The sequence below is a fragment of the Pteropus alecto genome, unplaced genomic scaffold (genome assembly GCF_000325575.1).
Source record: "Pteropus alecto unplaced genomic scaffold, ASM32557v1 scaffold5, whole genome shotgun sequence".
Taxonomy (NCBI): domain Eukaryota; kingdom Metazoa; phylum Chordata; class Mammalia; order Chiroptera; family Pteropodidae; genus Pteropus; species Pteropus alecto.
Window position 1 is genome coordinate 7,791,070 of NW_006441953.1, and position 24,363 is coordinate 7,815,432.

Below are 24,363 nucleotides of genomic sequence, written 5' to 3' on the forward strand. Positions count from 1 at the left end.
GGAGAGAAACTGGTTTTGACCCTTTCTGTTCCCTATGTAATACTCCTTCCTCCTTGTGCCTCTAGTTTGCCATATTTTTAGTTTCTTATTTTCCTGAACCATAAGATTTGGCTCTGATTAACTAATATATGTAAAGAGGCAATCAAATAATCACAATGTAGTGATAATTATTGACAACATTTCTGGAGATGTCCCTATTTTTCAGATGGGCCAATAGCATCCCATGTACATAGGAGGCCCAATAATAGCCTTGTCATTCAGAAGCAATAGGTTTGCACAAGTAATGGGTCTTGGAACAGGCCTTCTTTCGCATCGGAATCTGGTCCAAACATGATCTACCACATCAAAGTCTAAAGTAGTCATTCTCACTTAGAGGCAAACTGCAGAGACAAGTTTATTTAACTGAGTTTAGTTATCGAACCTAACAAGATTATCTAACAAGTTTATCTCCTCTGTACTCCTTTCGATCCTTTCCCCTTCTCTCTCTCTTTTCTTCCTAGGCTTTTCAGTTCCAGTACTGCTTTGGCTAATTTCTTCATGTTCGCCCCTCGCTTTCATCCAGCATCCACTGAACTCATTTAGGGTTACCTGGTTTTGCTTTACTAATCCGCCAATTCAACAAATTTTTACTGAGTATCTAAGTTGTCCTTGAATTCTTGTATCATTCTGAGCATCCAATTTCAGGACACAACTTTGGCAAAAGGTGGGATCTGAATGTTTACATAATATGAGGAAAATGACATAATACGACAAGCTACCCGATAAAACAGCTGAAATTCAAGAAGTCCTTTGGTTAAGAAAAAGATTGTAAGCACAGCAGGAAGAAGCCAGAGACCCAGTGACAAAGGTTGAGTTTCTCTATTGCAAGCACACCTCCTCCCCAAACGTCCTCTCCCTGTAAAGCTGCTGACAGAGCTTTGGCAAAAGATCATCCTCCTGTTGGCTGATAAGCTAAACTCTGTTTTATATTTAACTCCCTCCAGCGCAGGAGGAGTGGAGTGGGGATGCACTGTTTATAAGGGAGCTGTGACAATTTTCTCGTCAGTCCTCTTCCTCCTGCTCAGTTCTCTTCTGTCCCACCCCTCGTTTCCACATTCATCCTTGAGTGGCTGGTGGGAACTTGCAGGGAGAGGCAAAGACGCGAGAAGCCGAAGAGAGGTAAGGGAGAAGTGAAAACGGGCTGCCAAACCAGGGCATTCTTTCCAATTTAAAAGGAAGTCTGCTGACGTTAGTTAAATTTAACATCCTTTCATGTGTAACATTTGGCTTTGGAAACAAAAATGAACTTTGCGGACAGTGAAGGCTCTAAGAAATACTGCATTAAAACGAAACATGTGGCCATTATCTGCGCAGTGGTGGTGGGTGTAGGATTAATAGTAGGACTTGCTGTGGGCTTAACCAGATCCTGTGACTCCGTGGAAAATGTACCTTCCCAGCGTCCTCCCACAGCGAGTCCTCCCACAGCGAGCTCTCCCACAACGAGTCCTCCCACAACGAGCCCTCCCCAGGACCAGGAGGTCTGCCCTGCCAGTGACGATGAAAGCGGAGCCTGGAAAAATTTCAGGCTGCCGGACTTCATTAACCCGGTGCACTACGAGCTGGAGGTGAAGCCCATGTTGGAGGAGGACACGTACACGGGCAGTGTGACCATCTCCATCAACGTGAGCACGCCCACGCAGCACCTGTGGCTGCACCTCCGGGAGACCAAGATCAGCCGGCTCCCGGTGCTGACGCGACCCTCCGGGGCGCAGGTGCAAATTCAGAGGTGCTTCCAGTACACAGAGCAGGAGTATGTGGTGGTGGAGGCAGCGGAAGAGCTCGCACCCAACGGTGACGAGGGTCCTTACCTCCTGACCATGGAGTTCGCTGGCTGGCTGAACGGCTCGCTGGTGGGGTTTTATAGAACGACTTACGTGGAGAAAGGACAAGTCAAGTAAGTATTACTTTTTTTGCTGTATGTCCCTTGAACTCACATGTTTACTTTCCATTTCTTTTACACTTTTAAATTATTTTGTTGGTCTGATCTTTATCTAAACTTGTTGGCAGTTCTGCCTGTTCGTCTGGGAAGCAATAATTATTGCCCTGTTATATTTTCAAAGCCTATCATAAAACTGGAAAGTGTTGAGTGAGCTGCACAGAATAAAAAAAAAAAAAAAATCAATGTATTCTGTTAGGAAAAAATCATGATACACTGAATCTTATCCTTAATATTTACATAAACTAACTCGAATTTTAAAATATATATATATTTGAAAAAATTCACTGGTGATATTTTTGGGCAATAGTTTTAAACTGAACCTTTAAAATGATATTACGCTGAATTTAAGTGAAAGTCGGTACATGTCAATAATAATTTTTACTATTTTATTGGAGAAAGACGTTGAAAGAGTATGTAAAATCCATGGAATTTTCTTGATGTCTCCGTGTAGGAAGGGAGGCAGGACTGTGTCCTTGTATCTCCTATGGCCAGAACCATGTTTTACGGATAAGCTCTCAATGAATACTCATTGAGTCCACATATTGGTAGCAGCACATAGATAAATCTTTGGGCTCATTGCCCATTATGCAACATGCAATAGTAATGAAAAAAAAATTACTTTTTGTAACATAAAAGATGTATTAAATAATTAAGGACATAATAACATTTTTCCTTCCCACAGTCTTCCAAGAGTGTGTGTGTGTGTGTGTGTGTGTGTGTGTGTGTGTGTGTGTGTGTGTACCGGGTTGATGAAGTGTGCATACAATTCCATTTCCTGAATCTAGCAAAAGTGGTTACTTGCATTGACAATCGATCAGAGGCTATATAACTAGAGCTGTGTTAAAGGCAGAAACTCAGTGATCTCAAAAAACCTTCATACTGTGGGTGTGGCTCTTGCATAAGCCGGGAAGGCTACACATGAGGTATCACTAAACTTGAAACTGCTTTGACCTTTGCTTACACATATTCTGAACAGGTAAATGATTAAGAAATCTTAGTATAACAGTTCGGAAATGTGAGTCTGAGACCAACCCACTGAACATTCCTTTTCTATGTTGTTTTAAGCATCTTAAAGAGCAAAGCAAAACTTTTGGTCAAAATTCTTCCTGTTGTTTGTCAGATAGACATGAAGACTAAAATAAAATACATAAATATTCCTATCTGACTGTGTGGTACACTAATACATTGAGTAGAGATGCTAGTTTGAAAAAAAAATTGAGAAGGATCATGCTCATATAGATGGTGCATCTTAATATCATTTGTAATAAAACAAACTTTATTGTTTACTTTTTTGTTTATAAAAATTACAAATTTTGAAAGCACAGAAAATTATAACAAAGGAAAAGTCAAAAGAACCTACAAATATTTTCACCATCTAGTGGTAACCCTATTAATATGTTAATGTTATTCTAATAGTTTTCTAGGCAACCAAAATTGTAATTTTATTGTGTTTATGTATCTATCTATATACCTTTTTAATTTAACATTCTATGTTTCTCCTCATTCTTAAATATTTTCAATAATCTGGTTTTAAAGATTCTGTAAGATTCCATTGTCTGAATGTACTGTTATTTGTTAAAACCAGTTTTCTAATGTTGGACATTTGAGTTGCTTCCAGTATTTTACTATTATAAACAAGTCAGAAAAGAACATAGTTGTAAGTACACTTTTAAGTGTGCATCCGTTTATTTCCTTATATTAGGGTATAAAGGGTATGAATATATACAGAGACTTGTAACATTTATTTTGTTTTTTTCATAAGTAATACACGTTCACTGCAGAAAACTTGGAAGACAAGGAACAATATAAGAAAAAATAAAAATCCATTTATGTCTATCATTCAAGTATAGTTGCTATTAATATTTAGCAGATATTCCCCTAAACATGGCATTATTATGCCGTCCATACTATTGTATGCTTTTAAGATATATCTGCATTTTAACATGTCATTTGGTATTCTTCTACAAAATGATTTAATGGATATATGATAGTTCATTGTAGGCTATAATGTAATTTATTCAACTTTTCCATTAAACTTGAGCATTTAAGTTGCTCCTACTTTTTTACCTATAAACTCCTATTAAAGTATCATGAACATCCCTATAAAAAAACTATGTATAACATTTTAAATTCTTAGGAAAATAGTCCAAACTGCACATATATGAATGCATGGACATATGTGTGTGTGGACACACAGATACGTAACATGTGCATGCACATATGTATGTTTCCAAACTGACTTTCAAAGAGTATGTCCCAAATTATGTTTCCATCAACAATGAATGAAAGTACCTATTTCTCTAAGCCTTACTAATGATAAATGACATTCAAAAGTGTTTGCACTTCAGTGGAAAAAAAACGCATACTATTTTGAAGAATATCCGCCTTTAAGATACTCTAAAAATTCATTAGTGTAAAATGAAAATGAGTGAAAACTTTTAAATGATTATTGCTAAGACTTTAAAACTGCTATTAGGTTGTGAAAACAATAGATATTTCATCCGAGTAAAGCCATCAAAATATTCTATAAAAATTCTATACACTATAGGAAGGCCAAAAAATATAGAACAAAGTTCTATTAATAAATGTCTGTTACATATTTCACATATTTTTTAAAAGCACAGTATACTAAAATATATATTATTTGCTCCAATTCTTTGGATTATTTTACTGCATCTGTTAATTTTACCATAAAATATGAATGTGAGAGCTGACGTTCTGAAACTCAGCTATCTTAATTGTTGGTTAGAAAATACTAAGTGACTGAAAGATTGGCAAAGAAGGGCAGTGCTTGGTTAGGTTCTCAGGGAAGACTGGTCTTCCCGAATTTCTCTGTTTTCATTGGTAGCAGTCGAGGCTCTCATATTACACAGGATGCTGCCAGTTCTGCATAGACGCTTTGGAACAGTTTTGGCACATACTTAATAACTTCATTTAAGCTAAAAGGAATGCTCTTTGTTTTTCTTGTTATGAAATACTTCAAGCGTATGAGAAAAGTGCATTTTTTTCAAGCCCGTAACGTTTTGACAATGCAGGCCTCAAGGGGATCCCATCCACAGTGTCCATATAAGGACCTCAAGAGTCAGTTCATTGGAACAGCACCATTTTTTCACATTATAGAGTGAGTTTTGTAATGTTCAATGCTCAAAATTCTGAGGTAAAGGAGAGTTGGTGAAGACGGAGCCAGCTTAGGGCTTCCTAGCAATAGTATCCACATCATCTTGCTGGGGACAGATTTGGAGTGAGGCTTAGGAGGAGAAAGTTTGGGAAACTTAAAAGTCCTACTCTCTGGTCTGTTCCTTATGGTCTGAGGAAAACCAGTTAAAAGGATTGGAACCTTTGGAATGTTTCTCTGCCCACACCACCGGAACCCCCACACGCTTTTCAGTTCTTCTCCCAGGCAGAGCCCTCTCTACTTACATCTCCAAAGTGCATAATGATATTTGCTTCTCTTCCAGGCTCAGCTTCCTTAGCATTTGAATTGCTCTTCTTACACAGTATTTTCTCAAAGCATGTCCCACAGAGCCCTAGTTGCATGGGATGTTAATAGATTTTGCCAGAACAAAAGCAAGGGAGGGCTTCTGGGGCCAAATTAGTTTGGGAAGTAATGCTAAATACAAAATGATGTGGGTTTTGTGTGTGTGTGTGTGTGTGTGTGTGTGTGTGTGTTTTAATAGTGAGACTTTCCAGAGACTTTTATATGATAATGTCCATTATGACCCTCCAGGACTGCCATAGTTGCAGTTTCCCAACCTTATGTGACCGTGGACTCTTCTGCAGGTCTCTGAGAGTAGGCTGTGTCTCTCTTATTCACTGCCTAGCACACAGTGAGCACTCAAATATTATTGAACGAATGTATAGAAACATTTTCATACAGGTCTTTATGCAACTGATGTCCTCAGGCATAAGCTGGGACCGGCTTGCTGCATTGCCACAGCCCCTTTCCCGTGAAGTAGTCCAGCTTCCACCAATGACATGTCTACCTTCCACTCAATTAGGGTGGAAAATTTCCCTGGTTTCTTTTCTGCCCATCTTGTTGAAGGGAAGAGTAGATCTTTTTTTTGACTTAGGAACGCAGTCTTCATACTTTAAGGTCTGAGAATTATTGGAATTGACAGGAATTACAACAAGAATTTAAAAAGGAGACAACTGGTTTCTAGTTTGGGTTTTCTGGGTGTTCTTTATGGCGTTGGTAGGATTGATGCTGAACTTTGATATCATGATGGGATTTCAATAGGCAAATGAGAAGGCAAAAGCAGGTAAAAAGGAAAGGCACTAAGTCAGAAAAGCGAAGTGGGGAGAAGAAATTAGTTTGTGGGAGAAATTTATATGAAGAGGCTCGCTAGAGATAACTCTAGAAAACCCATAAGAAAGAAAAGGAAGCATAGCTAATGATGGGAAGTGTTATTAAGGAATAATCAGCTGGTCACCATTTAGATGTAGATGGTGAAGAAAAGAGCCAAGTCTATCCATGGGTATATGGGAGATGTTGGAACGATCCAGGAAAGAGAAGAAGATCAGGTAGACGGGGATTTCAAGATTGACAGTAGAGGACACAATGGAGAAGACAGTCTGGAGGTTAGGGAGTCAGGACTGACAAACTGATTGATTATGCAGCAGATTAAGTTAAAGTAATAGGGCCAGGATGCCCCATATATCTGAGCTCAGAAATAATAGTCCACACATTTATTTAACTGGTATTGGAAATAGAAGAGAAGAGAACCAGGTTTAGAAGGGAAGGTCCTAAGTTCAGTGTCCAATGTGTCGAATGTCTGTCAGACTTCTAGGAAAAGATGTCTAGTAGGCATTTGGATAAATAAGTCTGAAGCACAAGGTTAGGACTTGTGATCAAGATTTAGGAGTTAAGTGAAAACATGGCAAAAAAGAAATCAGTGAGATAGTCTTGGCTAAGTGTGTATGGTATAGTCTCACATTCCTGGATGTGTGTGCTCATTTAGTTTTGATCTTGAAATTTTAGTTATATGTCAATTTATTTATTATATTCTTAGATTGATATGTCAAGCTATCAGTATACCCATTATCACTAAAGAATAGATTTTTTTGGGTCTCGTTTACTTGTTGCAGGAAGCTTAGTCATTTCCTTTATTTTTAGAAGCAAGGAAACAAAAAGAAATTTTACTTGACCTTGAATGTCTTCTACATAAAAAAAAAAGCAATTGGAAAATAAAGTTAAACAATTAACTGGTTCATTCAAACCACCAAAAATATGTTGGTATCTGAATAAGCTAAATGGATTGTCTTGCAGTGAACAGCTTCCCACCTTAATTCTGGAACCATTTCTTCAGTCTGCACAAAAACTTAGCACTTGTGGCTACCTCGCTTGCATCAGAAGCTCTTAAGATTTTCCCCCAGACCTTGCTATTTAGATTGCTGGCTTAAGTTATTAACATGCTGAACATAGCCTGAGAATCTTGATTGGAAACTGTATGCCAGATGATTTATGAGATAATCAAGTAGTTTTTTTAAAAAGTTGATTTAAAGTGATCTTGCCTGTGACTTGCTATATCACCTCCTCTCTCTTCAGCTTTCCCTAAAGTCACCTTGATGTAATGTTCTCAGAGACGTCAGAGGAATGTTCTTCCTTTTTATAAATGAATAAGCTACATAGAGTTATATTTGTAATGTGCTGGGCCTCAAAGTGATTTATTAACATGACATAGAGAGGCCTTTATGAAAAAGTGGTTTATCTCATCACAGTTGCCTGGCATTGTAATTATTCTTGGGATATACCCAAGAGTCACTCCTGAACATACTGTGCTATTAGCCAGGCTTTTCCCATTAATTTGCAATACAATTCATCTGATTTTAAAAAGAAAAAAGTTTTAATCACTGAATAAAACCTCTCCAAAGAAGTTGTGATCTAACGTTGTTTCATACTGTTACCTCATACCTGTTGTTTTCAAATTTGCATATATTTACAAAACTTTAGTAACTTTGAGTGTAATTTAGCATATATAAACAAGAGTTTTGAGTTATTCAGGAGTTCATGAGAAAAATAACAAGTTATCATTTAAAAATTGTTATATTGCTTATAGTATTTACTTACAAATTTTTAAAAATTAATTTTATTCCAGTACAGATATTTCTGTCTGATGAATGAATTTTGAAGTCTGTTGGTTGTGGACAGTGCTATATCAGAAAGCATAGTTAGCTTTCTAGAGTTTAAGAAAATAGAATGAAGTGTATCCCAATCCCATTATGTAAATTTTAAGAGAGTTTCAAATATAGTGCTACATGCGCCCTACCCCTTTTCTCCCCCATAACCCTGTGAAGAGGCCGGATGTGCTTTGGTAACCAGCTTTTATAAATGACGGCACTAAGAATCGTAGGTTTTGTAATCTGTGCAAGATCACACTGAAGGGACTGAAGTAAGATTAGAATTTAGGAAGTTTTACTCTTAGAAAAAGATTTTCCCCACAATCAGTTTGGCTCTACACTTTAAAAAATTACACACATTTTGTAGCTCTTCTGGTTGTTGAGTGTCACTTTACCTACGCCAGTATATGTCCAGATCACTGTAGTTGAGTGGGTTTGCAGTGATTAACTTTCACCGACAGGACCAGCAAACACATCACACAGAGACATCTCCAATGTTGTTATATTCCATTTCCAAAGTATCTCTGCATTTTCAGAAATGCTCTAATTTAGGAAGGCAATTTTTATCTATAATCAAGCGTTGCCTCTGTTAAAGAGAGATGAGAAAAAGATTGAGAATTCTTCTCTCTCTTGGGTGCTCAGGCGTAGAGCAGAGACCAGAAAAGACTATTTGAAAACCTACCCCGTGGCTATTGCTTAGGAACGTGAAATTCCACTCCCTTCTCACCCTCACTCCACAGGCGTGCGCGCGCGCGCGCGCATACACACACACACACACACACACACACACTTATATTCCCAAATTAGTTAGCTGGCTTATTTCTGAGATGTGAGTAGTCTGCTACATTCTTGCAGAGTGACTTTTTCTTTTCCCTCTGCCTCTGGAAGAAATCAGAAGCCAGAAGAATTCAGAAGAAAAAAGGCAGCTGACTAAACATGGGGTTGGAGCTTAGTGCATCCTGTTATAAAACCTTAGTACCCCAGGAAAATCTACAGATTTCTTTATATTCTGATGTATTTGTAATTCACTGCAATCTGCACGGTGTTAGAAACTCTAGTTCACTAGTTAAATTGTTACTATCACAAACACTCATCAGTAATTACTCTATGGAAGAATAAGTTCTTGGCTGAGGCTTTTTGAGTAACTTTATTTTGAAATAATTTCAAACTTACAGAAAAGTTACAAGGATAGTACAAGGAACTCCTAGAAACACTTTCTCCAGATTCATCAATTGTTTACATTTTGTCCCACTCCCCCAACACCGCCCACTCCTCCTACCCCTTCTGCCCCATCAATGTCTGTCTCTTTTTCTCCCTAAATATATTGAAACAGTTTCCCTTTACCTCTTAACATTCAGTATATATTTCTTAAGTACATGGACATTCTCTAACATAACCACCGATACAGTTACCAAGATCAGAAAATTTAACATTGATATAATACAATTATCTAATCCACAATCATAAACAAATTTCATCAGTTAACCTGAAAATGTCCTTTAGTGGCACCAAGTCACCCATCTCTTGCTTGGAGGTAGATTGCTTCCTTGTGAGAGAAAGATTCTGTCCTAGCTGCCTGCTTCCTCTCAGACTTCCTAGTGGGCAGATGGTGTGGCTGGAAGATAATCATCGAACAACGTGTCTTTGAATCAAGTGTTGATTTTCCCACAGGGTGCTGAGTCAGGCTTTTCTGTTTGGGGTTGGAAGGTGAATATCAACCCATGGGCAGACACTGTTGTGGAGGTGGGCCTTTTCTAAAGCTTTTCAGAATTTTTACTAGGGACATAATGTGGCTGTGACTCATGAACTTAAATATAAAATGAATGAATTTATATTAAATTTTCCTGAAACTCTTGTCTTAAAGCGAGAAAGAAATTGTTTTCACAATCCAGAAGCCAGTCTGGATTCATGTATTGCATTTAATGTCATGCCTTTTTCGACTCCTTTAACCTGGACCGGCCCCCTCTGATTTCTTCGTCTTCCACAATCTTGATATTTGTGAAGAGTACAGGCCACTTATTTTAAGAACGTCTGTCAATTTCGTTTGTCTGACTTTCCTGATGATTTAAAAATGCAAGTTAAGCCTTCTTGTTGAGAATTTTACAGAAGTGATGCTGTGTCCTTCTCAGAAAACCGCATCAAGAGACGACACATCGTGTTGCTTGTATTCTTATTAATTGTGTTATTATCTTTGATCTCTTGTTTAACGTGGTATCCAACAGGTTTCTCCACTGTAAAGTTACACCTTTTCCCTTTGTAAGTAATTTTGGAGAGATCCTTTGAAACTATTCAGATATTCATTTCCTCATCAAACTTTCATCCATTTGTTTTGGTACCCACGGATGATTTTTAAATCATCATTCCTCCTAAAATTATTAGTAGACAATCTGTTGTAAAGAAGAGCTTTCTCTTCTCCCCCACTTATTTATTTATTAATTTTTTTTAATAGAGTAAGGATTCATGGATTCTTATTTTATTCAATGAGTTGTAATCTCATTGTTTATTTTGATGTTGCAGTTAACCAGATTTGGCTAGTGGTAGTCCCCTCAAATGGACTCTTTGTCCTTTGTACTTATTCCCACGATTTTTTGAGAACTTCCTTACTTTTTGGCACAGCAAGATTTTCCAGGATCATCTTGAACTTTTCCTGACCTAGCACTGGAATCAGCCATTTTGGTTCTTTTTAGTGGAGAGTGGTATTTACAAATGGTCCTCTGGGAACTAGCTGTGCTCATTGCTACAAACTTGTCATTGCATTTAGTCCTGTCAGCAAACAAGGCTAGGAAATATATGTTTCTCTGTGTATTTTTATATCCATCTACCTATAACTATGAAAAATCACTAAATTTATACCAAACTTGAAATTGCAATTCAATACCAAGGTACCTTTAAATCTTCCCCCTTTACGATTTTATAATTCTCTTCCCCAACAGTGAGAAACCTGCTTTCTATTTTTCTTTTTTTTATTTGCTCAAACCCAGCATACGGAAAAGACTGTTTCTGAATTGTTAACCCATACCACAGCAACACAAAACTACTTAGTAGAGCTCAGTATTGATTTATAGTTATTTTTAGGTAAAAATTTATATGCATTAAATGCATAAATTTAATGGGCACAGTTCAATGAGTTTTGACAAATATACACATCTTCATTACTTTTCTGTTCCTTTATATTTTTTTACTTTGCTTACTCTTCTAATGAACAACTATACAACAATACTATCTTACTGTAATATGACTACGTGTAAAAAGTATATATTCATAGGTTTTTTTGAGCAGTGACTCAGAACAAATATGTCCACTTTGAAATGATGGGAACATTAAACATTAACATTTCCACTTACATAGCATTTGCCTAGTTAGAGACCTAAAAAAATGTTGTCTCTTCTCAAAAATGGGCTTTAAACAGGGCCAAAGATTGCTTCTCCTAGGAGATTACTCAGAGCACTGACTTTGCATGGAAATGAAACTGGGCCTTGTTCTCTGGTGTAACATAAACAAGAAAGAATGTGCCATTAGGGACAGGAGCTGGGACTCTGGAATATGCTCCACTTCTCTGTGACAGAACACAGCTGCTCACTCTCACAGGGGCAGTTAGAGAAGAGCTCTTGAGTTGGCTTTGTTTATCTACTTCTTGTTCACCAGCTTCGGGATGAAGAGAGTGATAGCTCATAATTGTGTTTAGTTTCACTCATCTACAGTTTACATATTTTTAATTATGGCACCAAAATATCTAAATATTCATAGAGAATATCTGAAGGGTTTCTGGATTTTCATTTCTTTGTTAACCTAAAAATTCCAGAAAAAACTTCAACAACTATTTGACAACCTCTGTATGGAAACTCATTTTAAGACATGGAATGGTTATTATTACACAGTTGATTTTTTTCTATAGGAATAGAAACATAAGGGCTGTCAGAAGAGGCAACATGTGTTTTGTTTGTGTGTTTATTTGTTTCCAAGGAGCATAGCAGCCACTGATCATGAACCAACAGATGCCAGGAAATCCTTCCCTTGTTTTGATGAACCCAGCAAAAAGGCTACTTATACAATATCTATCGTCCACCTCAAAGACTATAAGGCACTTTCAAATATGCCTGTGGCGGTGAGTATTTTTTAAATTTTTGTTTCTGCAAATAGTCTGTTTAAAATGTCAGGTAAATTATCCAATTTGCTGTGAGAGAACCTCACTGAATTCTAAAATTAAATTTGCTCTAATAGTTCGTTTAGAGGTTTCAAAATACGTTTTGGCAGTCTCTTTCCTTTGAGTCCTAAAAGTCTTTAACTCAAGAGATCATAGTCCAGTCAATAAGCCATGTTGAGTTTTCTAAGCAAGAGAGAATACATTAGCTATACATCAGCTGGGCTCTGCTTAATGGAAAGAATCCCCAGTCAGGAAAAATTAACGGCAAATTTATTACAGACTTAAAAATATTCGAGGGCTTCATCAGTATTCTTGGTTTTTATGTGAATATAAACCCAGTTTTTAAGATAGATATACTGTAAAATATTGTCAGTTAAATATTGGAGTCCACAAGCCAGCTCCAAGGAACAACATGCCTATAGACTTTCTGGTGAATGAGACATGCTCATTAAATATTAAAAATTAATAGACTACAATAATCTCTGTCTGTACAATTGTTAACATAAGACTCTTTCCTCTGTTACTGCTTCTCATTCCCATAATGGATAATGTAGTTAACTAAAGTGCCATTACCTCAAAATTGAGGTTTGTTATACCTTAAACGTTTGACATATACAAAGGTCAGGCTTGTCTTTAGGTATAATTCTCACTTACTAGTATCAGAAGGATACTCTGCCAAAATTATACCTCCTATCTTTCTGACCTGCTATCTGAAATATCACTAAAATTTATCCCTTTTAATTATAAACATTCCTCTAAAAAAGCAAGAACAAAATAAAACAAACAAATCTTAAGAAGATTAAAAAGTAAACTGCCATCAGCTATCCATGCCTCAGTGTGAATTAGTTTATCAACTTGTTTGCTTCTGGTGTCAGGCACCTTAGAAATTGAGTTTTGATTGGATAAGAGCGAGGAAAAGATAAACTTAAAGTATGACACACCAATCCAGAAGACTGGGTCAGGGTAAAATGCCATTAGAATGTTTGGCATGGAGGGAGAAAAGTGAAGGTGGGAGGAGAAAGAATACAAACTTTACTAACTTCTGCTTAAGACCTCCCCATACGACCTTTTCCTTTTGCAGAGTATATTTCTGGAAGAAGGAGAATATTCTGCATCATTAGATAAAAACTAATACTAGTACATTTTTTTTTTTAATTGCAGCGTATTTTATTTTGCTGGAGCTCCAACACTCCCATACAAGCACATGTGTATACATGCTTGCCTTGTCAATGAAGCATCAATTCTAGTTCAGTCTCCCTTGCTTAATCCCTTTTTAAAGCTTCTCACTGTAGTGTGACTTACTGGGTGGCTGCAGGCGATGTGGAAATGTTTAAACAATAAGTAGCAGGAGTTGGACAAGTTTTCATAGATGAAGTATTAAGGCTGGTGATTGGCAGGGAGGAAAGCAAAGCTGGCATGGACAGAAAACCAGATAGATGGAGTCAGTAATTGCATCAAACAATGGAATCCTTTCTCTTTGCGGTAACTATGGCAGTGAATTTAGTGGTCATACCTTGGGTCTCGATGTAGACAACCAGAGGTGGAACAGAGAACCCAACATCCTGTTATGCCTGGTCCAGCTATTGCTCTCCTGCACATGGTCAAATCAGCAAATACCTACTTAGTTCTTCCCATGTGCAAGGCATTGAGCACTAGCCTAGTCTTCACATAGTATCTCCTCAAATATTATGGTCAGGATTGTGTGTCTCATATAGAAAGCTATATAAAGTCCCGTCCAGTTTCTATCATATTCGAAATTGTATTTCTCCCTCAGAAACTTTATACAGTGTATAGCTCGATCACTCTATCACAGTACTAAAAATAAAATAAATTTCCCTTTAGTTTTTGTGACATCACCATTTCTTTTTATCCCTAAGCTTTGACAAAGAACATCTTACTAGAAACCATTTGTCTTGTATATGATTGACCTTTTGATAAATAAAAAGTTATATTTTGTTTTCAATAGAAAGAAGAATCGGTGGATGATAAATGGAATAGAACAACTTTCGAGAAGTCTGTCCCCATGAGCACTTACCTGGTGTGCTTTGCTGTGCATCAATTTTACTCCGTAAAGAGAGTATCAAATAAGGGAATACCTGTGAGTCACATTATATTTTTACGCCTATGCATTTGTGACTAATCTTCTACTTTTTTGAATAGTTTTTTTTTTTTTTTCATACAACAGACTAGAAAAGCCCAGTAGTTACCAGGGTCTGTGAGCTTGTTGGTACACTGAACAATATAGAAAAATGTAAGCTAAAAGGATATAGGTGAACAATAAACAAACACAACAGATATAGACATGCATAGCCTCAAATTATTGTAAGGGAAAAATTCATTATAAATGAAAAGCTAGCTCCTAAGTACATCATAACGAATATATTAAAATATCGGGGCATGCCCCATTTAGTAAAATGGATGAGTATATATGTTTGGATGGGGTCCTGGACAGTCCAGAGAGGGAGGAGGAAACCAGAGGTAGATCAATATCCTTCAAGTGACTAAGCACTGAGAGATTTGTTGTGCCATTTCTATATGCAATTCAAAATAAGACAATAACAAAGTGTCAAAAAAGCATATTTTTAAGTGTAAGAAAATATAAATACTAAATTTATTTTTATCAAGATGGCTAATTCAATAATATTCTTTTGAAAAACCACGCACTTTTACTTAAGCGTTTTTCTCATTTTGGAGGCCCCAATTTTGCTTAGTCTGTTGTTCCGCCTCTGTGCTACATATTACATATGTAAATATGTATAAAATCTCACAATCTTTGCAATAAAATTTTATAAGGAAGAAATCATTACTTCTATTTTAAAGACAAGGGAATTAAAATGTATTGACTTTAAGTAATTTGTTCAAGATCACCCAGCTGGCAAGTGGTAAAGACTCAAATTCCAAATTCCCTCCAAATACTGAAATGTGATGTTCTGAAAATATTTTTATCTCTTCACCAATCACTGGAAGGAAGGGATGGATTCCTCTATTTCCTGTGAACCTAGCTCCTGGGAAAATTTACCTTAACGTGGGTATAGTAGGGGTTGATACTGAGATATCCTAAACCTTTGTTTTCAGTATGCTTCCTGTAACTGTGTCCAAATTATAGCAAATGGAGAAATGTCTATTTTTCAAAGAGACTTTGAAAGACCTTCTTAAAGGGGTTATATATCATGATGACCCATTCAACTTTTGTCTTTCCTTTATCACATGTATTGCTTTGCTGTGACCTTCAGATGTGGCAAAGGGCACCCATTGGCTAAGAGATAATATTACTATATAGCTATACTGACTGGGTGTGTTGTTAGAGCCTGTACCAGTTAGTTAGCTGAACTTTAATGATGGACTTTACTATGTAGAAGATTTGGAATGACACAATGGAAAACATAGTTTGGCAAAAGATCCTCAAATATATTTTAAGTAGTAAATATTTCTTAAGTGGTTCTTCTATCAAAGCTGAGTGTTTAACATTCTATCATAAATCAGTAAAGTTTTCCTCAGTTGGGTGGGAAATAAAGATAATATTGTCATAATGTATTACTTTATGATCACCTATTTGACAAGAGAGGAACAGAAAGTCTCTTTACACACTACCAGAAACTCTGAGTCAGGAGAATTCAGTGAAAGTGAAACATGGAGCTGAGCAAAGTAGGCGCCTCATTCCCTGCCCCATCTATAAGACAGGCAACCAGAATCTTCTCTCTTGCAAAAACCTGTGGTGCTGTTTTCCTCAAAGTTGAACAGAACCTTATGGGAGAACTTTAAGGCATTTAGTGTGAATGACAAATCGTGGTAAATTCCACCTCTTTGACATTTAGGAAGTTCCCTGCCTGGCTTCCTACCCATTCACTCTAAACTAAAATCTAACAACTGACACCCAAGCACAAATGCTGCCAGTGCAGTTCCCCACTCCTGAAAGAATTACAAAATAAAACAAACATAAAAAAAACACAGTCTACTTAAATCTGCTTAACTGTGACATCAGAGGGAACCCACACCAGCCTTACAGTACTATATTCTTAGAACTGAACAGAGAACCTAAGACAAGCAGGTATATGAGGAAAACAAGCAACATAAAAGAGAAAATCTAAGGCATAGTGGGGGTGAATGGCGATAATTGAGGAAACAAAAGATAATTTTTAAAAAGCCATAAAAATTAAATATTTATACACATGGTCTTTAATTATTATACTCAGAGATATAAGAAGTTATGATCACCATAAAATAAAATCAGAAAGCTATGAAAAAATAATCAGAAACAGTAGTCAGAGTTTAAAAATATGATTTCCAAAGCATGACTTGGCTCTGACCCCCCGGAACCTGTTTCTAATTCTTCCCAAACCAGAATCTAATAAGCCTGTACTTCAGTTCCTGCCCATTGCTTTGAGTTTTTTTTCAACTCTGTGGAGATGCCAATATTGTTTTAAACCCTGATATGTCTTGTAGATTTTCAGTTTTTTTCAATTGCATCTGCTATTTCTGTATGTCAGGAGCAGTGGAGATACATCCAAACTTCACTTTACTGCACCGTGCTGACCCCCTATATTTCTTTGTCAGTTAAAAAATATGAAGCTAGGTAGCTGTTGTCAAATACAACAATATTTTAGTAGAAATTTCATGAATCAAAAGACCATTCTTAATCACTCTGCTTCTGACAGTATTATTCTGGAACATTAATCATGTGCTATTCATAATCTGATTATACCATGTGATTTAAGAATCTATAATACCCTGATTAAACTCTTTTGGGTATCTTCACCCTTCTGGCAAGAGCTCTTTATATCAATAAACACAGAATCAAGGGCTATGTTCTGCTTAATTGTTTATTTGGAGAAAGAACAGCTGATATTAGTAGTTGAACCATTCATTATGTTAAAATGTCCTTATTGCTCATGAGAAAAAATCACATTGGAGGACCTGGTCCGAAAAAATTGTTAAGAAAAAAGGTAACTGAGTTTGGAAGGTAGCTCAGAAGACTTTAAACTGCATATTTCTTTTTTTGAATGTTAGTTGTATTACATTTTGATTCAATCCTGAAGAAAACAGAGTTAACTTAAAGTGTTACAGTAATTTAAGCAACAATTAAGGCCAGCCTTTGATGTCTGACCAGCCATTCTGTTGGCAAGAAAAAAAAAACCCTGAGGGCTTTTTCAGCTTTAGTTGATTAAGGATTTTAAAGTAAATAAAATCACTGACTTTTATCCCAAAAAAACAAAAAACCCTGAACTGTACAAAATGTGGACAGATTATATGACTTCCCAGTTATGTGAAGTAATTCTTGAATTAATAAAATGTGCTTCTCTCGCTCTTGCAGGAGTCATATCATGGGAAACAATATCCCCAACAGACATGTTATTAACTTAGTTCAACTCAAAGTCTCCCAATGGGATATACTGCAGTTGATTTTCAAATCCAGAACAATACAGGTTACAAATATATTTTTAAGTTTTTAAAATTATAGGTTTAATACACATGCATTAAAGAAAATTTGGAAGAAAAAAAGCAGATAGGAAAAAGAAAAATTTCTCATATTGCCATATATAAAATCATTTTAAGTTATTAGGTTTGTGATGCTGAGATATATTTGAACTATGTCTTCAGTAACTTTGTCAGAGTTTTCAACTTTGCATAGCATCCTAGGAAACAAATTTAGGACAAATTAAATGGCAAGTTCCCAAGAAACAGTAAGTTCTAATTAAGCCTTGAATTTCTTTGGGACATTTGACTCTGTCTTCTGCAAAGAAGGATGTGCTAAAAGAAGCAATTACCTTACTGGAGATTATTTCAACTCTTGGCTTTTATCGTAAGAGAAGGAAGTTGGGAAGAATTGCTCACTAAGAGAATGCTGGTTCAAAGTATCCATTTAATTAGTTTATGCTATAACCATATTAATTCTAGTAACTCAGTAAGAGAGATTCTATTGTGCCTTCTTCCAAAAAGTCTTAGGTTGATTCCTGAAGAGTTGCACCTAGAATTAAACCTATGAATGAATCGTTTCTACTTTCCTGTGTCTTCTTACTTGTTTTTGTCTTATTTCACTGTTTGTCTGGATCAGAATGATTGGTCAAGGGCAGAAAATATGTATGTCATGGATTTTTTTTTTTGATACACTTTATTTTTTAGATCTGTTTTAGGTTTTTGAATTTATACATTCCCTAACATGAAAATAGTCTAATTAGAAAAAAAAATCATTGTTTTAATATTCAGGTCTATTTTTTAAACTTATTTTGAAATAATTTTAGATTTACCGAAGACTTGCAAAGATAAAACAGAGAATCCCTTTGTAAGGTTCACCCAGCTTTCCCAATGTTAACCATTTACTTAATTATTTATCATACATTCATCAAAACCAAGGAATTATTATTTGTACAAAACTATTAAGTAGACTATAGCTTTTATTTGGATTTCTCCAGTTTTTTCAACTAATGTGTTTCTTCTGTGGCAAGATCCAATAGATGATACGCATTGTATTGGTCATGAGGTCCCCCATCAATTCCTCTCCTCTGTGACATTTTCTCAGTCTTTCCTTGTTTTTTTTTTTTTTTAATTATCTTGACACTTTTGAAGAACACTGGTTAGATATTTTGTAGAATATCCCTCAGTTTGGGTTTGTCTGGTGTTTTCTCATGATTAGACCGGGGTTCAGATTTGTGGGAAAAATATTGCATAGGTGGGCTACTCTTGTCATCATATGTCAAGGAGTGCATGCTAGTAAGATGACTTAATATTGGTAATGCTAACTTTGATCAACTGGTTAAGGCGATGTCTGCTAGGTTTTTCCACTGTAAATCACTGTTTTTCTTCTCCATACTCTGTTGGAAGCAATCACGAAGCACAGCACACACGCAAGGGGAAGGGAGTTAAGCTCCACTTCCTGGAGGGAGGACTATCAAAGATTTTGCGGATATTTGTTATAACCACCTCAGTAGTTAATAAATACAAGGGGAGAGATAATTAAAGGCTGTGTAAAATCCTATTTCTCCTTAAAGCTTTGACCAGTCACTGTCACATTCACCAGTGGATCTTGCCTGCAGCAACACTTATGTGTTCTAAAGTGAATTTTCTGCTTCCCACAGAGCTATTCTTGACATAGGCTTATTTCATTATTTTAAAAATGCATTTTTGATGTGGTTTTGGTAAGTTTTCAGAATGAGTTTGGTTTTTATAACATTTTATAAGTCTTTTTAATTCTTTCTTTCTTTTTTTTTTTTTTTTACCGGAAAGGTTATTCTAAATCAAGGGCTCTAATCTTCTCTGAAGGAATGCATTAAATTCAGGAAGCCATAGAAGATTACTAATGATTCTTATTCTTTATTTAAATTTAAAAAAATGAAAACAAAACATTGATAAAAATAGTAGAAATTTCTATGAGGTGAATTATATTTTTTAAATGTTTATTTTTTGCTTTTAAAAAATTCTAATGCAGTAATAGTAATCACCAAGCATCAAACAAGTTTTGATTTAAATGAAAAATAAGCTGCCAAGAAATGCTTTGTATAGCCTAAATGACAATGCCGGGTTTCTTCTCAAATAGTATTTTATAGCAGCTGAGTTCCGAACTCAAAGTTCTGAACATGTTCGCAACATTCATAGTTACAGCAGAAAAATAGTTCTTAGTCACCCAAACTTCAAACCAATGTTTTGTGTATTTATAATTTATCTATCGGTAAAAGGCAAACTAAATTTGGAAAAAAAAATCACAGTCTTGTGAAAAAGCAGTCACAAGGAAAACTTGGAAAACAAAAAAACTGATGTGTCACTATTCCTTTTTACCAAGTATGACTCCACCTCAACTTTCTTCCCACTGCTGGAAAAATATTTTGAGGAACATAAACTTACAAAATTAAACACGTTGATGTTATATTCAGTAATACCAATATGTAACTTAAATATGCATTTATATAGAATTAAAAACAATATAAAATTATTTTCTCTTTCTCATCCTGCTACCTCAACATTGGTAATGAAACAGATGGTTCCTTCAATCGGATTGTTTTATCTATCTTTATTGAACACCTACTATGTGCACAAGGAAGCTGCTAAGGGAGTGACATATCCTAAGATATCTGTACCTTAATGGAGATGTGAGGCAGAGGCGGTCCCTTCTGTCCAGTGTCACCCAGGTGTGTTTTTAGGTCTTTGGTGGTCATATCATCCCTTTGAATACCATAGACCTCACTTCAGTTTTAGGGACCCTGCAATATTCTAAGCCATTTAAAGGGGTGTGTCTATTTGGAGCAGTTCAGATGAGACTCTGCAGAACTTCAAGTGATGAATAGATGATAATTCTGCTGGATGATCAGCAGCGGAAAGGGAAGCTGTTGTCGATAGGTAGAGTGACCATATATTTTAACATCTATAAAATATAATGAAGTGTTATTATATATGATATGAGGTGTGAACAGGTAAGCAACAGACTTGGGACATTCCTGGGCAAACCTGGATGTATGGTCACCTTTGTTAACAGAAGATGCTCAGCAGACGAGCACAATAAGGATGTCGACCCGGGGCACAGCTGACCTGCAGTGCTCCCAGGTGATGGTGGGAACCCTGAAGGCACTGGCAGCTTCTGACCGGGGTGATGGTGGCAGTGGTAGCTGGCAGTCTGTTTGAGTTGATTCTTTTCTGATCACATGGTCTTTCCAGGTTCAGTGCCGCCTTCATCTCAAACACTAACATGCCCTTCCAGATTCTTGCCCCCTCCACTTTACTAGCCTTCTCCTGGCCCAGGTGACTTTCATCTAGTTTTCTGAGACAGAGCTGTCTGAACTTCTCTCCATTCTCTTTCCAAACTATTCTTACAGCATAAACTCTGTGGTTTGCTTTTTTCCTGACCTTCTGTTTTTATTGCAAAAAAGCCTTTCCAAAAAAGGCTCTTGCAAATCAAATGGTTTTGGCTTTCAAATTTATTGGGTGGGCATGAAAAGCTTATTTTGGAAGTCAAAAACTTAACTTTTCCTTTTTCTCTCTGTGTTCCTAATGGTAAAGTGGATACCACAATGTGGAGATCACTCACATATGTGGAAGTGCAGACAGAGAAAATCACAGAGGTTAATAATTTGATGTATTATTCTAATGATACCAGCGCTCTTGATGGGGCACATAAAACTCTTACATGTCAAGCACTGCTTAGGCATTTGCTTAGTTAATGCTTGCAGGAATTCTGTGACATAGGTACAGTTGTTATCTCTATTTTGCAGCTAGGGAAAGTCAGGTTTCAGTCTTAGGAACAGAGAAAAGAGGAAGTATGACATAATAAAAACAAACAGACTTTGTACCGAATTCTTGTGTCAGTTCTGCCTTAGACTTCATTTTTCTCATGTATATAACGGGAAAGTTTATTTTTAAAGCTCTTTTAAAGAATATTAAGAACTCTAAAACCATTCTTTACAGTAGGTTCCGATATGAAATGAGAAAAGCAACAAGAACAATGATAAAGTAGATGTGTCATGTCTCCCCAAGGAATAATCAGGTGAATATAGGCTTTAGAAAGCATAGACTTTTGCAATTGGCAGTAGAAGCTCAATAGATTCAGTGCTTTGAGCTTTGACTAATAGTATCCAACAACAGTGTATCTCAGTAATTTAGTTTGTTTAGGGAACTTAACTGTTTTTATTTTTTTTTATTTTTTTTATTTTTTTAGGCGAGGCAACCCTTGGTTGACCTCACAGATTGCAAGGACCTTGTCAGCTTACAATCCATTATTTTTTTATTTTTCACACCTACAGCACCTGGTCTTCCTAGATGGTCTCTCATCCAAGTACTAACTAGGCATGACCTTGCTTAGCTTCCGAGACCAGAAACTTAACTTTTTTAAAAACTAAATATATGCATACAAGTTAGGTTCTTGAAGTCTAACAAACTTCATATTTATAAATAAATTTTATATATAAAGCTCATGTATAAACTTTACATTTAACCCTAACGGAGCCCTTGAATAATAAAGGCATACATGACTCTTTTAGAAAGGAAGAAGAAAAAAGAACATACATTTGTATTTCCCTCCTCACTGTATGCTGTTTAATATGGCTAGTCATATCCTTTAAAAAAGTCACCTCGGTAAAGCAAGCATGTAAACTGGAAAGACAATGATTATTACTAAAAAGTCATGGCAATTCAAGGGTAATTTACTGATCATTGTCATGGACAAAAGGGATGAGGCTTAGCAGATGATGAAGGAGAATTAGCCCCCTTTCCAAAGCCCATAGAAAGGAGAGAGAGTTGCAGATGGAGCCTCTGCTGAAGGTGAGGCCAGAAATCAGAAAGACTGAGTGAGGACCAGTGAAGGTGCCAGCAGAGAGGAGAATACTTTTTAAAATCTAAACATCAGAGACATTCTGTTGTTGAATGGATGCCACATAAACTGTTTCGAAGATTCAAATAGTAGACAATTTTTGCATGTTGGTAGAGTCTTTAAAAATATGCTTATGATGTATGGCAGATAGGACACACTCATAGATAAGTTTTGGCTAATTACGTTATAAGGTTAATGGGCTGTATCTATATGTTCTGTGATTGCTTAGCTCAGTTGATAAAAGCAATGGTCATTAAATATGATCTATGATCCTTCAAGATAAGGGTTGTAGCTCACAGGTGATCTGTGGACTGGCCAGACTGTAAAGACAGAATTAACTGCTGTGAGGTTGCAGTTCTCAGAAACTGAAGAGGAAGGCACTATTTTTATTTGTATTGAATTTACATTACTATCAATCCTTTTTAAGGACACTGCATTCTTGTTGCTGTCAACAGAAATATGGAGAGTAAGAAAAAACAAGATTATATTGTCTCAGAAGCATTCTGCTTAAGGGGAGTCAATCTACCTATGTGGGAAACGAGAAGGTATTGGTAGAAAGAGCGTATAGTCTTTCTCCTCTCCATTGCTCCACCGAGGGTGGGAGGCCTCACTGCTATCTCTTTTTCTTTTTCAACCCTATTTCATTCTCCACACGTTATGAGCAGCGCACAAGTACAGAGTGTGTAGAAAGCAGTGGAATTAGTCAAGAGGAACTGCCCTTGCTGAAGTTTTTAATGGTAGGGAAGAGATGTAGTAGAAATTCTGATGGAGTTTTGACACACTAATGAGCTGACAGATGAAAAATTCTGAGACTCTCAGCTTACAATAGGGCAATCCTATATGAACGTGACGGTTTTGATTTCACATGGGGCAATTACCTTTGCTCTGTTCAGTGGCCACCAGCTAGATCCTTAGTTTTACTTAACTTCTAGGAAAACGCATTTCATTGTTCACAAAGAGGACAGGAGGGCAGTGAGGAAATGTGTCACCACTTATAGCTAATGAAAAAATAAAAAACAAAAAACTCAAAGAATGTTAGGATGATAATTGAGTGAGTTGTGTTGCCTTTGGAGATAAAGATGATCGCATCTTCATTTGCATTATTTTTTGCAAATAAAACAAAATGTCGATTACCCAGTGGATGTGAGAACAGTGAGCTAGAGCTGGCCATAAGTAAAGGAGTGCCTTTTCAGAACTCGTCCTTTAAATGATTGGATCGCTCCATTGTTCTTCACTTCTAAGAAAGGATGGCTCAGGATGTGTGCCTAAATGAATATGAAACCAGCAACGCATTTAGAATAAAAAAGGAAGAAAGTAGACTTTTTTTTTTCTTTTTTAAATGGCGAGTCACGTGTTCTGGTCAGGTATATGGTCTGGAACTTCCCAGATGTCCACATCTTTCGCTTTGGCAGTTTTGCATCAGGTCTTAAACACAGCAAGTTTAATTTATTTGAAGTCTTTACAAACGTTTTCTAAAGACTTTTTTTTAAAGCCATTTTTTAAGTTTAGTTTGTAACTAAACTTAAAATTGAGTGGAAGAGGCAAAGATTTCACATATACCCCCTGCTCCCCCACATACATAGCTTCTTCTGTTATCTATCAATAGCACTCCCCAAAATTTTTTTAAAAAAATCAAGAATGAATTTATACTGATACATCATAATACCCAAAGTCCATAGCTTACCTTAGAGTTCACGCTTGGTGTTGTACGTTGTATGGATTTTAACAAATGTACAATGATATGTATCCATCATTATATCACAGAGTATATTCATATATATGGATATATATCCATACATTATATCATTTTAGCTCCCCTAAAAATCCTCTGTG

The 24,363-nt window shown here is 36.3% G+C and overlaps 1 protein-coding gene across 1 annotated transcript in view; it reads left to right on the forward strand.

Annotated features, from left to right (window-relative positions):
- The first annotated feature begins 946 nt into the window (after positions 1 to 946).
- The window catches only part of ENPEP (glutamyl aminopeptidase), a 73,213-nt gene continuing 49,796 nt past the window's right edge, over positions 947 to 24,363 (forward strand). Inside the window, exons 1-3 of the mRNA XM_015594838.2 lie at positions 947 to 1,933; positions 12,059 to 12,200; positions 14,206 to 14,337. Coding sequence (XP_015450324.1) covers positions 1,281 to 1,933; positions 12,059 to 12,200; positions 14,206 to 14,337 — 927 coding nt within the window. The 5' untranslated portion in view covers positions 947 to 1,280. The remainder of the gene's footprint in view (positions 1,934 to 12,058; positions 12,201 to 14,205; positions 14,338 to 24,363) is intronic.